This window comes from Larus michahellis, chromosome 4 (genome assembly GCF_964199755.1).
Source record: "Larus michahellis chromosome 4, bLarMic1.1, whole genome shotgun sequence".
In the NCBI taxonomy this organism is placed as follows: domain Eukaryota; kingdom Metazoa; phylum Chordata; class Aves; order Charadriiformes; family Laridae; genus Larus; species Larus michahellis.
Window position 1 is genome coordinate 5,865,120 of NC_133899.1, and position 27,069 is coordinate 5,892,188.

The following is a 27,069-nucleotide window of genomic DNA, read 5'->3' on the forward strand; positions in this document are numbered from 1 at the left end:
GCAGTTGAGCATCTGTAGTCCTCATGTTTTAATTTGTGGATATTTCTGCTTGGGTGCATAAGCTGGGAGCTGCAAACTAAAACTTGAGATTCACATGCCCAGTTTTGAAGACATTTATGCAGTTTTGATGGGATGAACACCTGTACCTTTTCAGGGTAACAGAGAGAAGAGGGATGATTTGAAGTTGTTGAAATGTGTTATTGGAAGGGTAGAAATGTTGAAGGCTGTTAATAGCTTTACTTTCCTTCCCCCCATGTGAATTATGTATGTTGTAATAAAAGACCAAGTGTATGTTGGGATGAATGAGTAATTGAATGAACTGTCATATCTCTCTCCCACTCACCAGCTTGTGGAATCCACAGTTAGGGACCGTTAGCAGTGATCTCAGCTGCAGGGCAGTAGATGTGAAGTTCACAGCTAATCATCTAGCACACTCACAGTTAAAAATGTTTGCTTATTGCTTCAAAGGCATCACTGTGAACTCTCACACTGGGATTCCAGTAGACCTCATAAAAAGTTACTGTGCGTGAACGTGCAAACACAAAAGGGAAAAGGCTCAGCAAATAAAATGGCACTTCAGTCTTGCAAGTAATTCTCAACATATGCAGTGTTTGGCTTATGCAGTTGATAATTTCAGGTGTGTTCTTCTTGAGTGAAACTTCTTTCATAGGTCATACCAAAAAACCTGAAGCCCTTCAGTTTAAGAGTTAAAATTGCTTGATGCAGCAAGGAAGCAGAGTTTTGAGGTTTAGAATGACAGTCTAGATGGAGTAAGTAATTTCTTCTAAAAGTAACCTTCCCGGGTGTGATGTATTTTAAAGTGTGTTTGGTAATGAATGCTATAGTTAAATTTAGACTTGCACAGTAAGCCTGTTTTATACACTCGTTTCTTTTCGGCAGATTTTTTTCTCATCTTAGAAGATGATTTTGTATGATTTTAGATTTTGAGAAAGACTGCAAAATCTTTCTTTTCCTCTCTGCTGTCCAAGCTTCTTATCTATGTTCAGACCATACAATAATTTCTGAGTGTTTTCAATATTCATCAGGGTCACAAGCCAAACCACATTACCAATCTCTTTGGACATTTTGTTCCCCAAAACTTCACCCCCTTTCACTCTTGTGGCCTCCCTCCTTGTCCCTGCTTTTGTTGCTCTTTCCCCAGGGAGGCCTCTTTGTCTTGGATACATTTCTTCTAAACTGGGAATTGTTTTTACCCTTCTGCAAAAGAAAAACTGTAGAGAGCTTAGAAATTCCTTAGCTTTGAAAAAATGCAAGCCAAGGTCTAGAATGCTTTCAGTGATGTAACTGATGTCATTTGAAATTTCCTGACAAGGATGGGGAAATGGGGACTCGGTGTGCCAATAAAAAAATAAAATGGTTTAGGAAATCTCTGCTTCCCCATATGCTTTTTTTTTTTCTCCATACTTTTAGATGCACATCCAATATTGTTGAGAGATACTAAAGAGCAAGAAACCTATTCATTCAAATTATATCATATTTTAAATTCATGATCTCTGAAAGTAGAAATTGCACTCATTTAGTGTTCATGGAATCACCAGAAAATATGTTGCTTTTGTATATCTCATATGAGCACATAGTTCATATGTTTAGGGTAATGTTTTCAATGTACATGTGTATATCCATTGAAAAAAAGAAAAATTTATCCATTCACATTAATAATATTTCATGAACAGAAGTTTGATTAATTTAATACTAATATTTTCTAATTTCCTGCTCTTCTGAGAATCACTTTTAAACAGGATATTGATTCTGTTTACAAAAAAAGAGCCAGTTTATTAATATAAAATTGGAGTTCTGCCCAGATGGAAATATGTACTCCCTTGCAGCTATCTGCCTTATATTGGAGGTAAATGCTGAGGTTCACTCACCATCCACAAATAGTATCTGACTTTACAGTAATGGACTTTTGGGACTTCTTTTTAGTTTTTCTTTTTGTATATCCTGGTAGATTTCCTGTGGAGGTGAAATGACTGATATCTGCTGAGAGTCTGGTCCAGTGCAAGTTAAAATGTATAAGTTCTCAGTAGGAGGTCCAAGGCTCTAATCCTGACCTGTGGAAATTAGCCTGTGTTTTATCACTGGTTTCAGTTGATATCGAGTCATGCCCTTTCCAAAGACAAATTTGTTGACGCCATTCATGCAATATATATTCTTTAGCTACAAATGTACTTGTTCCGTGACTAATTTCTTGGTCACTTTATTTTCCATTTACATGACTATGGATCTGGAAATTTAAGTTTATCTCATGTGGATGAATGGCTTGTGTGATGTTGTTTATTTTTCAGAGGAACCTTAGTATCTCACAAAAAGACACGGCACAAATGTAGAATGGTACACACATATAGAATAAAAACATGTCTCGATTCCCCTGTGGTGTCTGAGCTTTTAAAAAAAGCTTATGTTTTTATTGTCTCTCTTTCAACTTGATCAGTTGAGCCCAGTTTTGGAGTTTAGTGTGGTAATTTGGATGGAAGGGGAAACTGATGGTGGAGTGAGGTGCTTCATTGATACAATCTGGTTTAGGGGATTTCAGTGAAAAGTACCTATGTGTCTTTGCAGATTGAGACCAAAAGCAGTTCTTAAGTTGCACCGCAAGTTTTGCTGGAGCAGAGAATTGAACATGGTAAGCTACCACTTTAACCTACTTACTTATTTTCTCTCTGTAAGCTGGCTGATTCATCTGAATTCATTTGAACTTCAGGTGAAGTACAAACTGATTCATTTGAATGATTTGAATGTACTGATTCATTTAGAAATGTGCATATGACCATGAGAAAAGTAAATAGTAGATAGCAACAAACTTATGTTGCAGAGAAGGGAGAGCAAATTCTGTGTGATGTGTCTGAGTTCAGCTGTGTTGACTGAAGTTTAATTTGTGGAAAAAAAGAAATTTCTTGTAAATATGATTAAACAATGGAATAGAGCATCTGATATTTTTCTGGTAAATGACTGGTCATGTACGAAAACCTCTCAGTCTTCCACCCTCACAAATCATTTAAATTACATCATTCCTTGGGGTTTTAAAATTAATTCCAGTATTTTTAAAAGGCTGTTGACTAGAGATGAGTAGGCAACCCTTCTCTTAAGATAAAATAGACTCTTTGGCTTGCAGTCCCTAATTCATTTATCTTGCTATCAGTCACAGTGGAAGTATCTTTGTATTTTTTGAATCAAATGTTGTTCATAAGAATGAACTTGAAAATCAATCATGTGATAACCACTAACTGCTCGTTTGCTTGCTAATGTCATTGTGCACTGTGAGAACACTTAGTTCTTAGTATCCTTACATTTCTGGGGTTATTTTAACAATTGCTGTTTACGAACTTTGAAATACTGTGTAAACAATCAGTGCATTACTCCGTCCCTCTTGTTTAGGCTAGTTCCTACTTCCCTACAAGTCACTGAAAACTCTGTTATCTAATACCTTTCACTGTGCGGGCTGACAACAAATCCATAGAGGCATTGAGTAATTCCGAGTCTCAATTTTGAGAGAAACATTTTTTTATTTCCCCTAATTACCTTTATAAGTAATTGCACCCAGCCATCCTCTTTTCTTGTAGTAAAGCCCCATTTTCAACTTCTTCATTTTTGTGCTTACCCTGTTAGTTTCTAAGGCAATGTTCATGACATTCTTTCATAGTTCTCTTGGAGTTGTAACGATTTGTATCAGCTGCTAACCTGTGCTTCTTCCTACTTGGTTTTTGTCTCGTTGTCTCTCGATCCCCAGCCTCACAACCCATTTTTAAATCTCATACGAATTTACTGTGTCTCTTTCTGCTTCATATTGATCCTGAAGACCTCCCTCTAATGTGATGATTGTAATAAATGAGACTGTGCAAAGGCTAGGTAGAGTCTGATGAGCAAAAATGGCATATCTCCCATCTCTGGTCTTGATCCTATTTTCATTCGAGTTGGTGAAAAATCTTTCATTGATTTTTAGTACAGCAAGGTCAATATTAAATTTCTATGTATCTGTATTTATAACTCTGCATTTCTGATGGCGATTTTTCCTCCTCCTGGAACAGGAACTATGTCTTTGTCTGTGTTACCACAGCATCTTGGCAACTGAGCCAAATCTGGGTTTGGGATCTCATCTCTATTGTAATACCAACATCAAAGACTGGGAAAGAAAAAGAGAAGGCAAAAGGATTTGGGTGTTATTGATCACCTTGCAGCCACATGGGAACCAGTGAATTTTTCCGCTCTGTGTTCAGTGTTATGAATTCTTCAGTGAGAGAAGTTTTCCTTTTTGCTTGGCTGTATTTATATATATGTGTGTGTATATATATATGTATATGCACCGTGTCTGATCTCTGACTGTGTCTATACATATTATCACAATACTTTTGTCAGGTTGTAGTGACAGTGGAGTATCATAATGCTCCTACTGTTTTGGTTTTGTTTTAATTACATGTCTTTGTTATTTACTAATCAGTCTGGGAAGATTCCTTGAATTTAACTTACACAGCTGCATGACATGTAACATCCTGCTTTGTAGCTAAGCATGGATATATAATACCACATGAAATAAAAAGGAAGACATAATTATCCTAAAACTGTAACACAATTCTGCGGAAAATGAACTTCTGGATTCTAGGGGCCTGTCTTGCAACATTGTCTCAAATCACAGCTTCCTTCTGTAAAACTTGAACAACTGAGTTTGTGGACTAAATCTACACACAGTTAATTTAAATTTGTATTGGCCGGCATTGCAATGCCTGCATCTTATGGTTTACGTGATCCACAGCAAATTAGGTGCTGAGCTATCTAAACATGTGAGAGCAGAGGATCCATAACCAAGCAGGAAACTCAAGAAAAATATAAGGCAGCCAATGAAGAGATACTGTCTACTTCTATCTGGTGTTGTAGCTTTTTTTCCGGAATATGGAGTGTGGGAGGTGTAGCTGTAATGCCCTCATCTACTTCATGGATTTGAATCTACCTCCTGCAACACCCAAAATTATACCCCAAATGATGAACAGGGTACTTAGAAGTGAAGGAGGGCTTTCTCAGTGCCTCCCGTGGAGACTGTTCTACTTTGCAAAGAGCAGTTAAATGTTCGGAAGGCCAGTCAGAAAGAGCAAGCATATTGCTGTGCCTTACTGGTGAGGGCACTTGTCTGGGAGGGTGGGAGTGAGGTTCCTGTTCTGCTTCAGCAGTGTCACTTTGTGGATCAGCACAACATCTGGAAAACAAACTGCTGTGCATATTGTACGTGGGGAATCATGAATAGGTTGTGGTGGCTAAGTACAAATGGGTTTGAGCAACAGCAAGGTGCAGAATTGAGCAGCAGCAGGTGCAATCTAATCTTTATTTCTTGGCTAGTGCTGCTGCTCAGCGGTCTCCTTGATGACTCAGTTACATGGTGGAATCAGCTTTCTGAATCCAAAGAAAAAAAGTGGCTTTTATGACAAGGGAAGGTTCTTTCTTGGTAATCTGTTCACAAAGTAGAACATTAACTCGCTGCAAATCATACTCTCATAATATAAATGTCATCTTCCTTAATGTTCAAAGCACAGGTTTTACACAGGGAAAATTGGGAGGTCTAGCAGAATAGAAATGAGAACATTTCAGAGCATTAATTGACTTACAGGGTGAGAACCTCACCCCAAGCATGTGGGTTTGGCTTTTTGTTCTTGGTTGGTTATAATTCTTTTTATATCAGTTGAAGATGACCTATTTTTCTAGTGGTGAGATTTGAATCTCTCAAAAATGTACCATTCTTGTCAAATGAACAAGACCTTCCTCCTGTTTTAAAAGATAGTTATTTTTATGAGTATAACCTGTGGTCAGCTGCTTTAATTAAAAAAACAAACCGTGATTTAGTGTTTTTGTAGATTTTATGCAAGTAATACACAGGCAAAAATAATCCAAGCCTCCGCAAATCCAGTATCTCAGCCTACCTCTGTTTTGTAAGGTGATATGAAGGCTTGTTTTCAAGAATGTTTTTAAACATACGGCAGTTACACATGTTAAGAATATGACTGTCTGAAAGCTACGTGACTGAGCATATGCTCAAAATTCTACTTCAGTGGGCATACTGGAGTCAGCCAGCGCTCACAAAAGCAGGCACTTTTGTATTTTAAAAGGGATTATTGGCACAATTCTAAGTGAACAAAGACTTTGCCTAAACACTCAGAGAAAGCTTGCCAGTGAAGACACAAAAGACAGGTTTTCAAGAGCAGCTATGTAAATGTGGTACCTAATTGTCATTGATGCAAATTTCGAAAAAATCGCATGAGGAAATGCCCCATTTTCTTTGACTTGGAAGGAGCCCTGTTGCTGCCACGATGTGTGGTACAGTCATTCCCAACTGCAACCTGGGCTGCATCAAAACAAGTGTGGCCAGTGGGTCAAGGGAGGTGATTCTTCCCCTCTACTCCACTCTGGTGAGACCCCACCTGGAGTACTGTGTCCAGCTCTGGGGTTTCTGTCCAGAGGGCAAGTCCAGAGTAGGGCCATGAATTTGATCAGAGGGCTGGAGCACCTCTCCTATGAAGACAGGCTGAGAGAGTTGGGGTTGTTGAGCCTGGAGAAGAGAAGGCTCCGGGGAGACCTTAGAGCCCCTTCCAGTACCTAAAGAGGCTACAGGAAAGATCGGGAGGGACACTTTCAGGGAGTGTAGTTATAGGATGAGGGGTAACGATTTTAAACTGGAAGTGGGTAGATTTAGATGAGATATTAGGAAGAAATTCTTTACTGTGAGGGTGGTGAGCCCCTGGCCCAGGTTGCCCAGAGAAGCTGTGGATGCCCCATCCCTGGAGGTGTTCAAGGCCAGGCTGGACGGGGCTTTGAGCGAGCTGGTCTAGTGAGTGGGGGGTTGGAACTAGATGATCTTCAAGGTCCCTTCTAACCTAAACCATTCTATGATTCTGTGATTCCGTAGGTCATCTTAAAAACAAGTGGAGCTATGGCCTCAGGAAATCTGAGGGTTTTAATGGTGCAGAGATGTACCATGTTAGTTTGCAAATTATAAAATGGTTTAGGTTGGAAGGGCACGCCAAGGTTTAGTTTAACATACAGTAAAAATAAAATTAAGTTTTCAAAATTATTATGTATATTTATAAACAATTTGTCATTGTAGTAATTGTATAAATGTTACGTAGAGTTGGTTTAAGAACACATAGTACCTTCTCTGGATCTGGGGCCCATGTTTGCAGCAGCCTATCATTAATTAGTCTAAAAGACACCAATGGCTAGTACTGAGGAATATAAGGATTTATAAAGAATATAAAGATTCTGTGAGCAACTCTGGGACATGGTAGACTGTCAGCTACTTACTGCATTTATACCACAAGTAGAGAACTACAGTCATCAGTGAGAGGAGCTGTTAGAAAATCAACATTTCTCTGTACTTGGTGTTATTGGTTGTTATCTTCTAAAGATAATAATATAAATTATATCCAAGTTATAAACATTTTTCTCTCCGATATCTTTTATTTAATTTCTGCTATGATGGCAGTTTTGTGGGACTGCATTTCAACTTTATCCTTATGCTTTTTTCCCCTGAGCCTTTATCTTCATTGACACATTTTTCAGTTTTAAATATTTGCATTCTCTTTTGATTGAAATCCATCCTGGCTATGCTGTTTCGTTTGCCTACTGCACTTTTTGCTTACACACACAGAATTATACCAATCTCACCGTACCTAGCCACAGCAAAACATTTTGGTGCCTCTTCCACCAAGGTCACTTTTGAATGGAATGCCTAACCCTTTGCCCTGTACTGCTGGGGACAGGTTTCTGCTGTGTCACCCATGGTGTGTTCAGTGTGTATTGTGTGCTTCCTGACAGGCCCCTCCTTGGTTTTGTGGTGGTTTTTCATCATGACTGTGCAGAAGAGCTGCTGACTCACTGCTACTGTGTGTTTATTTGTTCCTGTATGTGTTCAGAATATTTTTTTTTTCATTTATGATGTAATCTCAGTCCATTTACAGTGGCATGTCTTTGTGTTTGTGTTGGTCTTTTTCAGTGCTTTGGATATTTCAAATTTTTTGTAAATTTTTTTTCTTTTGACTTCTGTAGCTCCTATTAGAGAAGCTTAAAGTGTAATTCTAAATAAAAGCCTGTCCTCTGTGCCTTAGAGCATAAGTTTCATAGCTTGCCTGTACGTTGGCCACTGTACAGTGGACATTGGAATCCTTTCTGTTTTTAAATGCATTTGCACAGCACATGAACACTGAATGCAGTCTATTGCAGAATGAGTTTTGCAGTCTTCTTTAGTAATTACATATCATTACAGTGCTGTTTAAATGCAACCAGATTAAACATTTTATTAGTACTTTACTACTTAATTAACAACTATTGCTGAAAACAGTCCCCATACTGAGACTTATTTCCACTTAAGCATCCATCCTGATGAAATGTAGCTCCCCATTTGAAGAAATATATGGCATTCTGTGGAATGTTTTTTCTTGGTTGTTTCTTGAAATCGAGCCACTTACTTACTTATTTAGTGCCGAGTATCTGAAATTATTTAAAACAGTGTCTGCTTATCCTTTCTGCATAAAAAATGCAGAGACCGTATAAATAAAATTCTCAACAGTAATTCACATTCTTATTTGGGTGAAGAGTCTTTATCCAACAAGCCACCGAGTTGTAAAGCGTTCAGATTTTTCTGCTGCTAAATCAACAGTTGTGTTAGTCTTGTGGTTCCGCTGTATGTGTCATTTAGCTTGGTCTCTTACTCTCCTGAATTGTTCAATATGTTGCAAGCAGTGTAAACTGGTACAGCCTGGAGATGTTAGCATTTCCCGGATATGTACACACAGAAGACCAAAAAGGTGTTTGGGTATGGGAGAACAAGAATGGGCAACAATTTTCTATTTGTAACTGGATTTTTTATTTTATTTTTTTTTTAAAGACAGTTTCTGATGAAGGACTGCTAGGTATATGAAATAATGCTCTAGAAAGTTATGGAGCTCTGCAGGATTTCTGGGAATTAGTGCTGGCATGATGATGGGAGATCACTTAGAACTTTCTGCATACAGGAAAGATGTGTCATGATTTCCTTCCATAAACTGCAAGCTAAATACTGCAAGCTGACACTCTTTTACATTCCTCTTTCTTTATGAATTTCAGATGGAGGAATTTAGCAGCATACATGGGGAATTTGGTTTCAAAACTGAAGTTCTGCAGGACTTAATTCTGTTCTCACACTTGTGTAGGCCAAGTGCAAGCCATGACAGAATCATGCACAGTGAGTGGCGTCGGTTTCTCATCAAAGTTATTCTTCGGTCATATTTCTGTATTTCCAGTCCATAAGATCATGGTGGAGGGGAATGCTATGTTTGAAGAGATAACCTCCTTCTTGCTGCTGTGTTCCTCTGTGGGAGGTTGCCATCTTTCAAGTGTCCTAGATTTTTGTCAACCGTTTGAGCCCATGGTCAGCTCAGGTTTATCTTCTTTGTGCAGATGTGGCTGTCTAACCTGCAGCCCCTGCCACAGTTGCTAACATCTGGCAGAAAGATAGGGCTGAAGGTTGGGGTAAAAGTCTTTTTTACCACTCCAGCAGGGTTTGGCAGGACTTGTCTGAATGTCATAGGTGATGGTTTTATCTAAACTTTGGGCTTACGCTCTATGAGCGCTGTTAGACAGGAGAAAAATTATTTCATAGATCTCTGCAGGGAAACTAACTGTGAGTATTTTTACCCTGGTCATACATTAGATGTCTGTACAAACTAATTCTTAACTCTGTAGTTTCACAGCCCAGGTTTAATCCAGGGCAGGACAAACAATAACATTAAATGGACATTACTGGCTGTGAGATGAGTTGCTGTAGAAGAAGGCTCAGGCCGTGGAGTTCAGTGGGTCAACACATGAAAAAAATTATTCGTTTGTGTAGGTGTTTGTAATATTGAGCAGCGTGAGGTATAGCAGAGCTAGCTGTTCTCAGCCTTTAACTGGAAGCTCTATCTGTTCGTTAATGGGGGTAAGCTCTAAGTTCACAGCTGGTCTATAATTACCCTTAACTAACACTGTGAAGGTAATAACTAGAGGTTTGGTTTTTTTTTTCCCCCCTTTCCCCTCCTCCGCAGGTGTCCAATGTGGTTATTTACACCTGTGAAGAGTGAGTAAGAAAGCAGGTATAAAATGCTGCTGTTCTGGTTTGGCAGTGTTTAACAACCTTGTAAATGAGTGTTCAAATTTTTAGGTGGAAGATCGGGTCCTCTTGCAAATCTTTTTTTTCTATTTTTTTAATCCTCAATCTTTTTATCCTTTTCTGCTATCCTGAAAAGAATATCTAGGGTGATCATGCAAAGTGATGCTTCAGTAGGGAGTTTCTTAAGAAGGATTAATTTAAAAATGATTTAGGAAATCTCATGATTTCATCAAATACTCTGCAAGAACACTGTGAAGCAAAGTAGCATGCACAGATACTCCTTTGGGAATATGACAGATCATTTGAACTGCATTTTCATTAAGAAACTGTACTCCTTTTTATATCTGTGCAAGTATTTAGTATTATAGATTCTAACGCTGTCATGAAACCCTTCTGCACTCAGCCATGCCAGGTTTATCAGTGGGATTTTTGTCAGAGTAAGGATCATAGGACTGGACTGATACATGTTCATGAACCTCTTTCTCAGTTTGCTGATGATTGCTATTTTCTTAAGCATTTATCCCAATTTAGAATTTGAGAGCTTCTGTAAGTTGGAGAATTGAGGTGGTTGTGTGTGCTAATGGAGAAGAAATTCCAGTAATTTTTTTTCTTTTTATGGAGTGTTTTCATTTTGTTCATAAGAAAAGCGTTCTCTGGAGTGAGGGTTAAATGCATTCTTGACACTTGATTCCCTACCCTGCCTGCTGACTCACCATTTTGTTGGCACACAGCCACCATACAGTTGTGGAGTGTGTTTACCAAGTGCTTGAATCGCAAATGGAGTGCTGTTGGATTTTCTCGTACTTGAAACAGTTGGGAAAAGTTTTAGCCTTTCAAATCAGCTATATTGCAGCCTACTTCTTTAAAGCTCAGTTTAATCTTTCAATAGATTTTTAGCAAAAGTGGATTTATTTAAGAAACATCATTTAGAGAGGGACAGTGTCTTTGTGTTCTAACTAGTTACAGCCATGTGTCGAAAATGAATCCTACCAGGTCTAACATGTTTTGGGATATTTCTTTCCAACTAGCATTACATTAGCATCTGGGAAAATAAGTCTATCTGTTTTATCCTGTTACATGTAAATACATGAAAAATATGATGTCCTGTTTTTCTGGTCTGATTAAGCTCGGCACAGTGTGGCGCTGGGGCTGGTATGGGTATTACCATCACCTTGCCCATTGCTTTTTTCAGATGGGCCCGGTCACTGGCATAAGGAACTGTATAGCTGCTTTGTAGTTAATAACTTGCATTGCTTCAGATGTCATTCCAGGGAGCTGCCCTGTGCAAAGGAGTGATGAAAGGTCATTATGGCAGGAAAACCCGCAGAGGGCTGGACCACTGATATTATTAAGGCTTGCTTTCAGAAATACAAGGAGGATCAGGGTTGAGCAATTGTGGACTCCAAAGCCGGCACTCCAACCAGTGGGCATGTTGCTGCCGATCAGCAACGCTGTGCTCACCTGACCTTTACCCTTGAAACAGCAGGGAATCCCTTGGCAACTCAGCTGGCAGGAGTTTTGAGTTGTTGCTCATTATGAGCCTAATGGGCAAAAAGTGGACTTGGAGGGAATTGTTTGCTGGAGTCTGAGTCCCTGACAAACAACTCGCTGCAGCTGCATACAAAATAAACAAGCGAGAGGCTAAGATAATGCAGATCTTGAATAATTAGGCATGGGAAGAGTTTTATGTGAATGCCTTTATCCATTTAATGAACCTCTTGTAGAAAGTGAATACCCTAGAGCCTGGTAGGCAGCATATGTAATCGCTAACCAGAAGCTGGAAGGACAGCAATATGAAATTGCTGATCTTTTTGGAGTAATAGAAATTGTAGCACTTATTTACAGACACATCAGAAACACATTTCTGGATGGCTGTGAATAACTTACTTCTAGATTATAGTAATTAACTTAATCCTAACAAGTCAAGATTGCCGCTTAGTGTTTAAATCATTTTTCGTTATAGAAACTCTAATGTTAGATGCAGCTTTTTAGCCAACATCTTAGGAGGCAATGGGAGTTCAACAGCCCTTGTTTGAAGCATACCTCTTAGTTGCAAAGAGCATTTTCACATTTCTCTTTATAGCTGTTAACCAACGTATTTCTGTCTATGACCAATGTATAAAGTAAGTTTCACAGATGTTACATAGTCATCCAGAATCCAAGTGGATAAATGTGACTGAAGAGTTGAGGAAGGTTAAAACACAGCAGAGCCTGTCTTTCTACTAACAAGAGTCAGTGATATAATTGAAAATGTTGAATTTTATTCAAAGTTTTTCAGACACTGCTGTTAAATTTTGAACTAAAGACATGGAACCCTGCCTCCCGTGCTAATTATGTCTTTCTGATCAGTGCTACACTATTTTTCGAGGAAGATATTTCCTGAACTATTGTGGTGATGGAGTGTTCTGTGGTATCTGTCAACCACTGGGGTTGATCTAGAAGCAACTGAATCCAGTAGGAGGATCTGCATTGATGTTGGTGGGTTTTGACTTAGATCCACTGAATTTTTTATAGTGACACCAATGCCAGGAAGCGATAATGCAAAGGTGATACCGTTTAGCTTAGGATTTTTAAAGTTACCCTCTGCATTACTGACTTCTGCTCAATGTGGTTCATGTATTGTGCGGAAAGTGGTGTGGAGGCTTAAGTTACAGGTTTCCTTTGGGGTCATGACGCTCCATTTTTGCTAGGAATGGGACATGAAGTCACATGGACAGTACTGTATCTGCTACATACAGACCTCAGGTGTTGATGACCTGTCCTGGAAGGAGGGTATTTGCTTATTACATGGAAATTTACTGAAGGACAGGTGAAATTGTAATTGCTAGGATTGTTCCGGACTCATTAAATAGCATTACAATTTTTGTGCCAAAAATTTTATAAGGATGACATTCTATAAATTATGTCATGATAAAAACTGTTGTAGTGGTTAAGATAATGAAAATCTACCATCCCCCACTCAACCACCCAACAATTAGGGCTGCTTTCTAATAACATACAGCTGGAGATATGTAAGCATTCAGATATTCCTCTGTAACCAGTTTGTAGTGGAAACTTGGTTCTTAGACTAGTAAAGACTTTGTAAAAAAACTCTTCATTGTTTCTTGTGCATTTCTGGTCTTTGCTTCATGTTTTGTGTAGATTAATTCATTCCGTACTAAATGATAAACTCTTTCCTTTTGCCAAAGTGAAAATTTCCTTCTTTCTCCCATAGTACTTGTGGCAGTTCCAGGTAAAAACTGTTGTGTCAAGCCAGATGGACTTAATAATTGGACTTCAACAAAGTTCTAAGCAGTTCTATTTTTATTATACATCTGTAATGAGGAAATTTTGTAAAACCAAGGAAAATGTATAAATTAAAGCAAAGTGGTGGTAGCACAATTGAAATGGTTTGAATTCTAGAGCGGGTTATTACTCTGGCTTTCTTAGTAATCTGAAACTCTCTCCATGCTATGCCTGTAGATTGGTTTTGAGGATACTTCAGACATCAGAGTCATGAACAGATACATTACATTTTATTTAATTTTATAATCTTCTGAGGGGGTTTCATGAAAAATAAGGCACCAGGGAGAGGTGAATTCCTGAAGTTAATAGGCCCAGCATTTCACCCTCTGACTTTTTCCTCCTCAATCAATCTGCCCCCTAGTCTGACTTCTGAGACTTGATTTGCTTTGACCCCCCCCCAGTCTTTAAAATGATGTCCTTCTGGTTTTCTCACATGCTTTCATTTGCTGTTCATTTGTTTCAAAACTTCTCCCTGTTCTTTACATATGCAATATTGTTTCTGTCTGATATTCAAAACTCAAAATGAGAAACGGCATGTCTTAGTTTATGTAGAGCTTTGACCAGTTTGAGTACTTTTTATATCTTAAGTGGGATTAACACCGGCCTGTTTTTTCCTACATGCAATTCGTAGGCTAGTCTTTTGTCGGCTTAAATTTGTAGACATTCTTTGTATATACTTAATGGGTTGCTCTTCCATATACTTTGTTGATATATTAATTTCCAGCAACAAGGACTAACATTTATCTTGCTTTAAAAAACCTTGACTTATAATATTTGGATGGATTTTAAAATTTTAAATAATTTTGCTTTCCTTTAAAAATGAGTTATTTAAAATAAAATTTAAATGTTGGTAATCTATGTTAAGATCAAAACTTATCAATATAACTGTTAGACAAGAAAGGTGTCATGCTCTGTTCATCATGTGCACATTGCTTACAGTCCAGAGCCAGCTACCATAAATTAATTCCTGACAAGAGTCACTGTAATAAAGAATTGGATTTGCTGATGGTGAAGCAAGACTAAATTGCTCAATCCTCTGCTATAAATAGGTGACCACAGTTTTTACTAACAGTGTCTGTCAGTTTAAAGCTAAGCAGTATAATAGGTAGAACATAATTCTTGTCCCTTGAGCCAAGCATAGGTCATTTTTTCAGACTGTGTTGTATAGGTGGTTTAGGTAACACTGGCTCCCTGCAAAAATATCCTTCCTTTTCTGCCCCAGGCAGAAGTAATTTACAGTTACTCTTCTGATCATGGGAGATAACATGACTAGAAACAGCATTCATGGATGCTACAGCCAAACAATTACCTTTTATACAAGAGACCCCATGGAAGATGCAGCCCTGAGGGATGTGCTTTAGGTAATCCTGCTCTAGCAGGGGAGTTGGACTAGATGATCTCTAGAGGTCCCTTCCAACTCTGAAGATTCCGTGATTCCGTGAAGGAACCCCATCTAAACCATTTAGGAGGACCACAGCGGGTTCTGGGTGGAACCTTGGCCTGCCTGGAAAATACCACTTCAAAATCAAATTCCCTCATGTGGAGCTGAAGTACTGTATGCGGTAGTTGGTTCTGGACAGATATGCTTTAGGTGACCTGCACATATCAAATAGTGGAAGTGATAATGGTGTCCTAGAAGTGTATTTGTAAGACAGTTCTCGGTGGTTTTCTTGGATTTAATCATGACATGATAAATGAAATGGATGATGATGAATCATTTCAGAGTTCTTATTGCAGCGTCTTTTAGTGCCCAGGTTTTTGCCAGTTGAAAAAAAAAAAGTTTTAATTTCTCTTTTACAAATCCTGCTGTATGCCTGCTTTCTTTCAAAAGGCAGAAGTCCATGAATAGCTTTATCATATATAATACGAGGGTACGTCTCACATTCATTCTGATTATATAAAACTGAAAATCACTGCATTGAAATGAAGTTTCAATGTTTTTATTCAAAGCAGCTTCTCACAATGTATAAATACTGCATATTAACACACATGAAAAATACAACTTCTAAGGCACCCAGAAATGTGTCCATACACTAGTTACAGGACCATCAACAAATAAATTGTGTACAATTTGATCTAGACAGTCAATATTTGATATATCAGAAGATACAAGTCCCTCAGTACTGTACCAGTTTCAGAAAATATTTACAACACTGTGATATAGGGGTGCCTGTACCCTTATAATATTATAATATGTACTCATCATTACAAATATTAGAAATTGTTTTAGTCTGTCCCATGGCGTTCTGACAAAATAACTTAAGGGCCTAATTTGCAAAGTTCTACAATTAATTATTTGTGCAAGTTCTGAAAATAAATTTACATTGACATAATTTGTGAATTTTTGGTTCTTTGCTTCATCTCAGAGGTTTGGTAATAAGCCTTACCAATAGACATGCCATCCTAGCTGAACGTCACTCCTTTCCCAATAGGTCAGTGGATACATCTTTTCCCCTTACGCTTGCCACGGATGAGAATGCAGTGTTTGTAGCAGAAAGAGACTATTTGATCTTCAGTACAAATGTCAAACTAGTTCACTGGCGAAGGAACTAATGCTTTGTTAGAATAATGCAACTCTTTGGTCCTTTGTTTTTATGGAAGGCATAATATCTTTTATTCACTAAAAATTTAAATCCTGTCTGTGAGTAAGCAAGCTAGTGAATGACTTTCAGTGTAGTATTTAAAATAGCAGTAAAGAGATTTAATATGGCTTAAAACATACGGTTAATTGGGCAGACACAGATAACACATCTAGGATACGGAGTACCCAAATGTACTATGATTAAGATTGTCTATAAGTCTCTTATGTAAACTTCTTTAGTGTCTCCTAAAGAGTGCTGGCTTTAGCCAGATTTGACTTTTATAGACCCAGCCACACAAAGCCTGAGATTAAACTACTGTGGTTGGGAGCACAAATGCACAGTTTATATATAACAAAGCCCAGGCTGACAAGTCTACCTATGTTGTTCAAAAGAAACAACCCGTATTACCCTTTTCACAAGAAAAACTTAAGGCCCTGTACTCTGATTTGCTAACTTTCTTACAGCAATTATTTGGGGAAGTCCTTAGTACTACATAAGCAATTATGTAGCTTTAAAGATTTCTTGTACCTAATGGTAAGGCTTATTCACAAATGCAATACATTTATAAATTACATTTAAAACTGTAAAAGGCTGGCAAAATAATAATAATAAAAAAAAAATAAAACAAACCCCAACCAAAATTGTCTGTTTATCCCTAATGTTAAAAGAGCATTTTATTCTAATGAAAAACTATTGGCACAAAACCATTATATTATAGATTAAAAGAACAGTTAAGAGTAGTGAAAAAGATTGCCTAAAACGCATACCCTAACCTACCACAGAAATATAAAAGTTTATATTCTGAAAATATATACTGTATTAAAGTTTGTAAGCTTATTCATTTAAACAGAAATGTACTGAAATAGTAAACTAAGCAACACTTATCTACAGCAAAAATATACATGCAGGACAACACAAAATAAATTGCTTACCTTTAATATCTACAAATGCAAAACTGTAGATTTTTAAAGATTGTACAAAACAATTTACACAAGAATAAAATAACATACTTAACAACAAATTGCATTTATAATCTTAAATACTGTGAATATTAGTAAAGGTACCCAGACTAATATGTACAGTACATCTAGATATCTGAATACCTAGTAAGGACAGAAACACAAGAGAAAATTGATTCTGATCTTTAAATAATGGAAAAAGAAACTTTTGACATTGTTATTACTCTTTTTGGAAGGGAAAATAGATTCCATGAAAACTAGATTGTAACTGTATAGATATGAATAATTAAAAATGTTAACTATGGTTAGCGCTTGCTTTAATGGAAAAATAATTATAGAAAATGTATTTCAACCATTCCTTTGTCATAAAAAAAGCTAAGATACAGATATCTGAAAATTCAGATGAAATGATGCAGTTTAAAGGTCTAACAACGTATGATTCTTCTCTGAAAATCTCATATGGAAAGCATACCTTCACATTGCTGAGCAATTTTTCTATATTTATCTACAAAACCCAAGCATAGTATTGAAATAAACTTCCTCATATCTTATTAACACATGACTAGGGGGTTATGGCTCTCTGGACGGGAATAAAGGAAATAAAGGAAATTGAGGAATCATGGTACTTTCCATTGCTTTTTTTTTTTTTCCTCTGAAGTCATATATGCTGGAGGCCTGATTGTGCAAACACGGATGCGTGCGAGTGGTTTTCGCTTGAGTACTCCCTCTCCTTTGACTGGGGCTGCACACAGGTGACTCACCTGCGCACACGGGCATAGCAGGGGGGCCGGGGGCCTTGATCCAAGCAAGTCTTGGCGCACGCGCTCTGTGGCATTGCTGGCAGGTTGTGGAAATAAGCAAGTATTAGTATAAAACAAGTGGCGCATCTATCACTTCAAATAGTTATTGGAAGAGTTCCCTTTCAGACATTGAAAACTAAGTTACTTGTTTGGATAAGTTTTTTTGAAAACATTTAAAATGGGCTAACTCGAAACCAGATTTTGTCTTTTTAATGAAGAATTTCCATGAGAACATCTGCCTGTAATGATTTCCTTAAAATTCAGTGGTACAATTAGGCCACAGAAACAGCGCTTTTAATTACTTGTGGAAAAAGAAATGTTTAATGTGTTGAAGGCTTCTGTTTACTATAATCACCTGTTCGTTAACTTTATAAAGGCTTTTTGAAACTCTTCATGGAAGTACTGGGAGGGAGAAAACCTAGCAGCCTCATTTGCAGAGGTTTATACCATAACCAAGTGACTGAGCTCGAGGATGGAGAGCAAGTGCACAAATTACAAAGCAAACAAATGTGCAAAGCTTTTGCTTCAAGAGGTTTTAATTTGGGCACACTAAAATGGCAGGTGAAGTCACAGAGCATGCTTGTGTTATTTCCATATTAATTGCTTTACTAGCAAGAAAGAAATGAGAGAGATCCAGTGTTCAGAAGTCAGTCAGTGTCACTGAAAAGTACTAGGATCACATTCTAAAATAGCAGATCGGATTTTTGTCGTTTATTGGACTGCTTTTATGGATAGCCATAAGTTCTTGTAACAGATGGTGGGGTGGCCAGGTGTGGAGAGCTGGGAAAAACAAAACCAAACCTCTCCCTCCACTTAGTTCAATACCTAGCACCTTGTATAAACTGTTGGCCCACCCTCAAAGGCCTCCAGAGCAGAAATTATCTCACACCTGAGGAATCAGGCAACTAGACTAAGGCTCATAAGGATTTGCTTGTAGACTTCAGACCAAAAGGGGATGTTTAAACCTGAAAAACAGTACGATGCCACATAACGGCACCACTCACCCTGTTACTGACATCCGGCTAACAGGAATATAGTAAACTTAAATAAAGCATCTTGTTGGCAAGCCCTTCAGTGCTCCTCAAGAAGGCAGAAAGTGAAGAGAGACCTAGGGGGGGACTCACTGTTTCAGAATCCACTTTTTTTCCCTTAACCCTGGCAAATGAATCTAGTTCACACATTTTTGTACAATTTTGCACATAGAGGAGCATGCACGTGGCTGTTTCTTTTACTGCCCACAGCGTTCTGTGTGTTTTCTATATATTCTTTATTTTTCTACACAAATTGCTGCTAAAAATGTCTTTGCATTCTCATGTGATGCCATTAATTCAGTCAAGGGAAGTATGAAAATAAGATCTGTGATCAATAAACAGCTGAATATGAACACAAAATAAATAAGTTAAATAAATTCAACAAAGAAAAAAAATCCTAGTAGTTTTTGTAAAACTAACTTTACATATTATACATATAAATTATCAGATTTTTTTCATTACACTGTTAGAACTTAGAAAAAAAATAATTAAAATATTTCTAAAGTATGGTGTTTGGGTCTACAAAATATTGTGCTGACCCGGTTTTTAGATTGAGCCCTCTGTGTCAGCCCAGATGTGTTGCAACAGCAAGAATAAGTTAAGAAGGACAGACAAAATCAAATCGTTACAGATGGTGTGCCTTACTGGGCCTCAGTGGTGCTTCTCAGCACATGGAATGTATACTTTTATCTGGATGAGCGTGTGAAAGATGCAGCCCTCTGTAGAGATTATGTGCACTGAACAAGCCTGCCTACGTCTCGGTTACACAAAATCAAACCAGCTACAAGCAGCCGTGTAGCTCACAAGGAAATCGACACAACCATAGGTATTAGGATACACTGTCACAAATTCCTCAACGATGCATTGCCTTTGCTTTTCAAACACAGGTAATGTCTGATTCTGTTCGTAAGTGGAGCATTTTCTCTTTAAGTTAGGCCAAGACATCAGACCTCATAAATTTTGTCTTGCAAGTAGCTGAATAATGAATCCAGTCCTTTGGAAGAACTCCACAGCTGTTTTAACATCTGACACTCTTTCTCATTCACATCTTCAAGTCCGGATTTCAGGAAGCTCCGCATAAGACATTTGGACTCTTCCAATACCTAAAGCCAAAATATCACTCAGTATTTTATTTTGAATTTTAAAACATTATGGATAACGGTGTGAACAGCATTTTCACGCTACTGACTCTGATTTACAATCATCTAAATAACTCATTTGGGCACAGAAATCAGATTTGATTTACAGCCATAACGCCACTTGCTGATAGTCAGCATCTTTAAGAATTAAGGACTTCTGAGGTTAATGCATCAGTGCCAACATTTTTAAAAGGAATGAGGGATTTTGAAGTACCTTAGTGTATTGAAGGTCTGCCATGAAGCTCTAGAAGGAGTTGAACTCCCTCCTGTTGAAAATGTGGTCCCTTAAAATGAAAATGTGTGAGGCATGACATACTGGCTACCCGTTTTCTGGAAGGTAGTCTTTAATGTTACAGAGGTTGGAAACCCAAATGTGGATGTCCATCATCTTTAACAATTTTCCCTCGTGCCTTCTTATCAAAACAGAAGTGAATAGGAAAGGGCCTCTATTGCAAATACCTTTTAAAGTTTATTTAATTACGTTTTATAAAAGTGAAATATTTTATAAAAGAAGGGTGTTAGGCAAAACAAGCACGGTCTGACTGTGTTCTGCAGTTAGAATTACTTGGAACATACAAGCCATCATAACAAATCACCTAAGGGGTTTGCAATGGAAAGCCCAATCTCAAGCCCTTAGTACTTGCTGCACGTTCTCAAAGGCACAAACAGCAGGTCCCATTGTTCAGCTCGTTTTTCCCACACCCATTTTTAAATACATCGAGATTGCATCCTTTAAAATTCTTTTTGAAATATGTAACACCAGTACGTATCTCACAAGGAAGGCAACTAGTCAAACAAATCCATTAATAATTCATACATTACTGATTTTCTGAGGGCAGAAGATTTCATGTAAACTAATACAGTGTTTATGGTAAGGGAGACGCACACTCTCCACTCAGCTTTGTCAACACCTACGTGTTAAGCCCAGTTCCTGTCTGGTTTAGGTTACAACACTGCTATTCCAAAGTAGTATTTCTCTTTAACTCAAGTAAATGGTGTTAATTGTAAATTGTGGGCCCTGTGTATTTTTTCTGTCTGCGAACAAGTATCCACAGTGAACTTGGATGAGCTCATCATATTCTTTGTTTTTGTGACTTCAGCCTGATTTGCATTTAGGATCTCAGAGAGTAAATCTAGTCCTTGCCAGTTTTAACTCTCATCTTTGTCCACAAGTTAGCACCAGTCCTTCTAACAGGTCTCAAGAGAAAATTTCATTGACAGCTGATAACAGTGAAGGAAGGAAGAATTCACAGTATGGCCCAGAGGTTTTCCCAACTCATATAATACACATTATATCAGTATGATCAAATAAGCTTATGCTACATTTCCAGAGAGTTTCATTCGAATGTCTTTTGTGAGATCTAATCTACACTTCATTTAATTAAAAATCTCCTGTGTCTCTACCCTCTCTTTTACAACGGATCTTTTAAATGAAACTCAGGGATGCTAAGACGGTTTCAGGCATAGGAAGTCTAGCAAGAAACAGCAACAATTTGCACTTTAGTTAGTGCTGTTTTATTGCAGCCAGTATCACTTTCTTCACTGCCTTTTTTTTTTAAACACGGATGTGCCCAGAATAGGAGTATATCTGCCTGAAGGAAAAAAACCTTAGGAATTAAAAAAAGGAAAGGATTTTCTTTCAACTTTTACGTACACAAAAGTAAACACTGTGACCAGACTGTGTTCAAATCCCTCTGTGTCTGGATGTCACCTCTCCGTCACAGCAGAGGTTAGCTGACACTATCCCACCCTTCTGGTGCACTGTGTAGAACATTCTGCAGAATCAGGAATTATGCAGGTGCAGAAAAGAAGGCAGACTCAGCTGAAACACAGTAGGCCAGGACAACGTGAAAGGCAAATACATTTTCTTACTGGCCCTACAGAGATCTCCCCGTGCTGTTGTATAGTTTCAGGCTCTTTCACCTTCATGAAGGAAACCTATGCTAAAATCCCCTTACACAATCTGGGGCAAGGAGGTTCCATTAATATTGAATAAATGTAAAGATGGGGAAAATGAGAAACTCCGCGAGCTCACTGATCCCTATCCAGATTTTCTGTTAGTCTCCTTTTACCGGTATGGTTGTGGAAACTGAGGACCCACCATGCGATGAGCCTTGGGAGCACACCTTACCTCTGTGAAATATAATATAGTCACAAAGGAGTTTGATTTCTTACCACTGCACTGCAGGATGCCATTTCTTTCACTCGTAACATCACTTCTTGGCTAAATGTTGTTGGCCAAAATACTTGTGACACTAGTCCTCTGCTGCAGGCTTCCTGTGCTGTCAGCTTTCTCCCACAGAACAACATTTCATTTGCCTGTGAAACCAAAAGATTACTTGTGATCTTGGGTTATGATTCCCTTAAAAATTTTCCATCCTTGCCTGCTATTTTCAAGATTAAATTTACAAATGCTCTCCCGTATCTTTCCATACTGCAAAATACTTTAAAAGGAGTTTCGGTAGCTATTTAAGGATTGTGCAGGTGGCCAGAGCACAGCATGGGTTTCATTTAAGAGAAATGTGCTGGCATGCATGATGAATCTGTATTGCTGATTTTACAAGAGTAACTGTCAGTGATACAGTGATACTGTGCCAAGAGCCATGGAACCCAGTATAAAATACTTTGTGGGGCAAATTCTGCTTTGTTATACTGGTAAATACCAAGCAACCGTACTGGAATTATTACAGCTTGTCTTTAGCGACCAGAGAGCTGTATCTTGCTCTATTACTACACAATCCTAACACAATACAGACAAGGACTCCGCAGCACTATTCTGCTAATGCATTTCTTGTCTTTTCTACGATCTTGGCAATCTTGGCTTTTTCAACCAGTGTTCATTCTTTCTTGTGTACAGCATGTGTAATATATTGAATTCTGAGGTCATTTTGTGATAAGAAATTGCTAGGGATTGGATGAACTTTCAACAGATTTCATTTCCATCCATGACAATTAAGAGAAACAGTTGTTTTCTGTTTTACTTTTTAAACAGAGAAAGAAGAGCATGAATTTAAGAAAGGTTCTTCAACAATTTGAGATGGAAAACCTTACCAGTGCAACACCCAGAATTTGCGGGAATGTGTATGATGAGCAGCCAGCTGGAGTGAGTCGGATTGTTGCATATGGTGTCTGAAACCATGCCTTCTCACTTGCCCAAACGATATCACATAGTGGTAAAATAGAAGCTCCTAACCCAAGAGCAGGGCCGTTGATAGCAACCACAATTGGCTTCTTAAATTGAATAAAAGCTTTTACAAAATCCCTAAAATAAAAAAAATAAAAGAAAGATCTTGAATACAGAAGTAACACTTAGATAAATACCCTAGCTTAAAGTAATTAATCTGAAAAATAATTAGAACCACAGATGAACACAATAAATGCCATGGCCCAGTTTTACGAGGTCAGAATTGCACGATACTTTCTAATTTGCACATGGAAAATTTTGCTCGTATTTAGTTATTTAATCTTTCCGAATTCCTGAATACTTTTGTATATGTTGTATATGAATTGATTAACTGTAATGCACTGACTGTTGTACTTTTTGCAAAATGGTTTAGTTAGGTTTAGGTTTACTTCTGGACCAGTTACTCGTGAGCTTGTATACATAGCGCTTCTCACTTTGTTCCACAGTGGCTAGTATGGATTCTGGTTTGGCTAACTTGATGAACATATTATAGTATGAAAGACAGGAAACTCAAAGGTGGATTGCTGAATATTTATTTTTTTTTCAAAAAGTCCTCTTAAGATCAAAAGCTTGTCAAAGCTTGCTGCAAGTCCCATCAATGGATTGGGAGATAGTAAACGTTTACGGCACACCGGTGGAAAGAATAAGACCCACAAAGGGGAGTCAGTGAGAGAAAGAGAAATGTTTGAACAGGGAAAGAATTACGTTAGCAATCTGTTGGGTCTTCACTGCAAATGTCTTTGGCAAAGAGGTGACAAAGTAGATGCCCTTGCCTGCCTACAACAGTAAATGTGAAGCGATGAGAAATAATGGGGAAGTAAATGTGATCAGATTCATCTGGATGAATGAACTAGAACATGTTAAATGCTGTGCAATGAGGAGGTATTTTAAATAAGTTATCTACCAGCAACTGTGGAAAGACATCTGTTGAATGGAACATTCTATACACCAATTAGGAAAAAGCATGAGTGTAATTGTGGGCAAATTATGGGCTCCAGCAGCTCAGTGCACAGCAGGTATATGGAGGCAAACGAGATGCTCAATTACTTTAGAAAAGAGACACGTATAAATCAAATTCAAAACAAAAGGAGATTCTGTTCCTGCACTGGGTATTTATTAGGTCCAGAGCGCATCTTTGCTGACAGATTTTAGGAAAGAACATTTTGTCAAATGCGCCCTTTGATGAGTTGCAGCTCTCCCAGTGAGGTCAAAAAGACCTAGACTTCTGTATCTGGGAACAGGAGGTGTGCCTTCCAGGTCAGAGTGCCGATTTGGCAAAAACCGGAAAATATACTGAAGATAAGTATTTTATTGGACTGAAGTGCAAGGGCATTGGCTATATTTTAAATGAAAATGAAGAGTTTGAGGTGACCCAGCATTAAATGTTCAATGAATGGGTTCTTTTTTTCGGGCTATCTAGTAAGGAGTTGATTTTTTTGACCATGGGAAAATAGAGACTCATGGGAATTGATTCAGCTCTGTTCATACAGTGAGTAATAAAACAGAAGATCAGAGGCAAGACAAAGAGAGTGAAATGAAGAATTTGTCTGTTCAAGACCATTTCTTTCTAGAGGATAGCAGGGTTAAGGAGAGTTGTGGTTCATTTTTGTTTGCAGAAGCAATGCTGTTCCCTTAGCTCGTTATTTCTTCAGTTGTTTATGGTGGAGTGATGACTGTGGATCGCTGCACCTGATTAATTTTAAAATTTTGAGAACCTTAGTAGTTAAGCAAGTAAGCCTCCCAAGTAGGACTACAGATAGGGATATGACAAATGTTAGGTAAAAAGAACAAACTATAGATAAATGGTGGCAGCAGATCTGAGGACCATGCGGAGGCAGAAGAAAATGATGTTGTGGAGAAAAGCAGGAAGCATGTGGTGATAAATGAGACTGGAGGTGAATATGGAAAAGCAATTAGGGATGTGGAGAGGAAATGGTTAGATGATGGGGAGGAAGAACAAAGCAGAACACATTAATGGAGGGGAAGGGTTGAAGGAAATGGGAAGTTGTCATAGGAGTGAGCAAGGAAAGGAGGACCTGGAGGTGGGGAGAGAGTGGAACAGAACATTAAGAAGACACAGTGAGCCTCTGCCATGAGGGAAGGATGGGGAGCACAGAGGATGGTATAATGGATGGGTATGGAACATGCGACCTATAGGATGGAGTGGAAGGCTAAAATATTGGGATCTTGTGAGGGGAACAAATGCTTGCATTTGGTCTACGGAAGCGGCAGTGTCTAGCACTCCACTTCTCTGTGTTCCCTTTTGGTATGTTATTTGTTTTGGTGAGTCATCTTTGTATCTAGAACCTGCCATGTTTCCATGACTGGAAGTTCACACATGTAGTTTCTGGGCTAGAAGATCCTTGTTTCAGTTCAAGGCAGTCTTTGAAAAGGACTTAAAATTGTAACTGTTGTTGCACCATAGAGCCAGAAGCTCAAAGACAGGAAAAAGTGTCATGTGCAGAAGACTTTTGGTTTTGCCAGAGGATATCTGGGAAGCTGACCATTGAATACACTTTGGGATGCTCAGATACCTCTGCATCGTTGCAGAGGTCTCATTGCAGGTCAGGGCTCATAAGTATGTCAAAGACTATAAAGAAGTTGAGCAAATAAAGTTGTCCTCCTTTGTTTTCTTCTGAGCACACCCAGAATTTTATGCATCAGGTCACATAACGATGCCCGACTGATGATGTGACAAGGGAGACTGATGCTGGGAATGCCTTCCAGCGAGTCTTTTGATTGCAGGGCTCTGTAGGCCACATATGCACAGTTGCAGTGTGGTCTGTCTGCCTGCCTTTCACCTCCTCCAGGAATGCAACGCCAGACACACGTCTGATGGATCTATGTTCAGGACCTGGAGAGAAGCTACAGTGCCACACATCTGTGAGCTGCAAGCCCCAAAGGCAGTGGATGAGGACAGGGGCCAAATAAATAAGGCATTCCAAGTGAGATGAGACTTGATGGGTATTTAAACTTCAGTTTTAACTTGTGATCAGTATATGAGATCCATACTTTAGAAAGTGGAAACATGCGGTAATCAAGATTTTAATTTAATTTTGATACAAGTCTAACTTGATGTAAAGCAGTGGAGGCAGAGATCTGTTAATGTGTTTTAGGACATCCTAACCACTGAAAAAGCGAAGTGTACATTTTTTTCTACTCTTATTACAGTATATTTTCCATGAGTTGAGTCCTTTGTTCAAAGAAAGCACAGAGAGTGCTAAATGGAAAACGTAGCGTATTGTTTCCAGAAGTACAATAAAAATCTATTTCCAGTGGGCCTGAAGCCGACATTCTTGACAAGGAGCAGTACATTGTACCAGGATTTCAAGAGTGTTCTGGGAGTCCATGGGTGGAAAAACTCATAGTCTGGCTTATACTCATTTAATTGTTGAATTGATAAGTACATCTGTATATTACATGTGTGTAGATAAATGTATACATATATAATTATACCTATCTACACAATATTTACATTAATAACATTAAATATTTGTCTTCCAATGAAGTGTAAGTGTGCCTGTATTTTCGAACAATATTGATTTTCTTCCCCCATATTTTTTCTTGTTCCACATTATTAAAAATCCCTCACATTAAAAAATAATAATAATTAGGATGTGTCCTTCAAAGGTTTTTTCTTTTTTTAAATTTCACTACATGATATTCAAGCATAGCTAGGGTCTTAAAAACAGGTCATACTTTATTTTATTTAAGAAGTACATTTTAAATTCTTTCAAAATAATTACTACTTTGAGAATTTCAAAAGTATTAAACTGAGAATCCAAACTGATCTGCAGTAGTTGTAACCAAGATAATTGGTGGTTAATATATGTCATGTAACGACCTCACCTTGCATTATACTAATATATCCAAAATATAGATCTGTTGTAGAGCAAATTATTTAATATTCCTTCATAGAATTGTAGCATAAGGTTTTAAAGCTTTCAGAAGAATAATATTTATTTT

The 27,069-nt window shown here is 38.1% G+C and overlaps 1 protein-coding gene across 1 annotated transcript in view; it reads right to left on the minus strand.

Annotated features, from left to right (window-relative positions):
- Positions 1-15,332: 15,332 nt before the first annotated feature.
- The window catches only part of CDYL2 (chromodomain Y like 2), a 62,797-nt gene continuing 51,060 nt past the window's right edge, over positions 15,333-27,069 (minus strand). Inside the window, exons 5-7 of the mRNA XM_074582856.1 lie at positions 22,971-23,181; positions 22,095-22,238; positions 15,333-19,883 (exon numbers count right to left, since the gene is read on the minus strand). Coding sequence (XP_074438957.1) covers positions 19,725-19,883; positions 22,095-22,238; positions 22,971-23,181 — 514 coding nt within the window. The 3' untranslated portion in view covers positions 15,333-19,724. The remainder of the gene's footprint in view (positions 19,884-22,094; positions 22,239-22,970; positions 23,182-27,069) is intronic.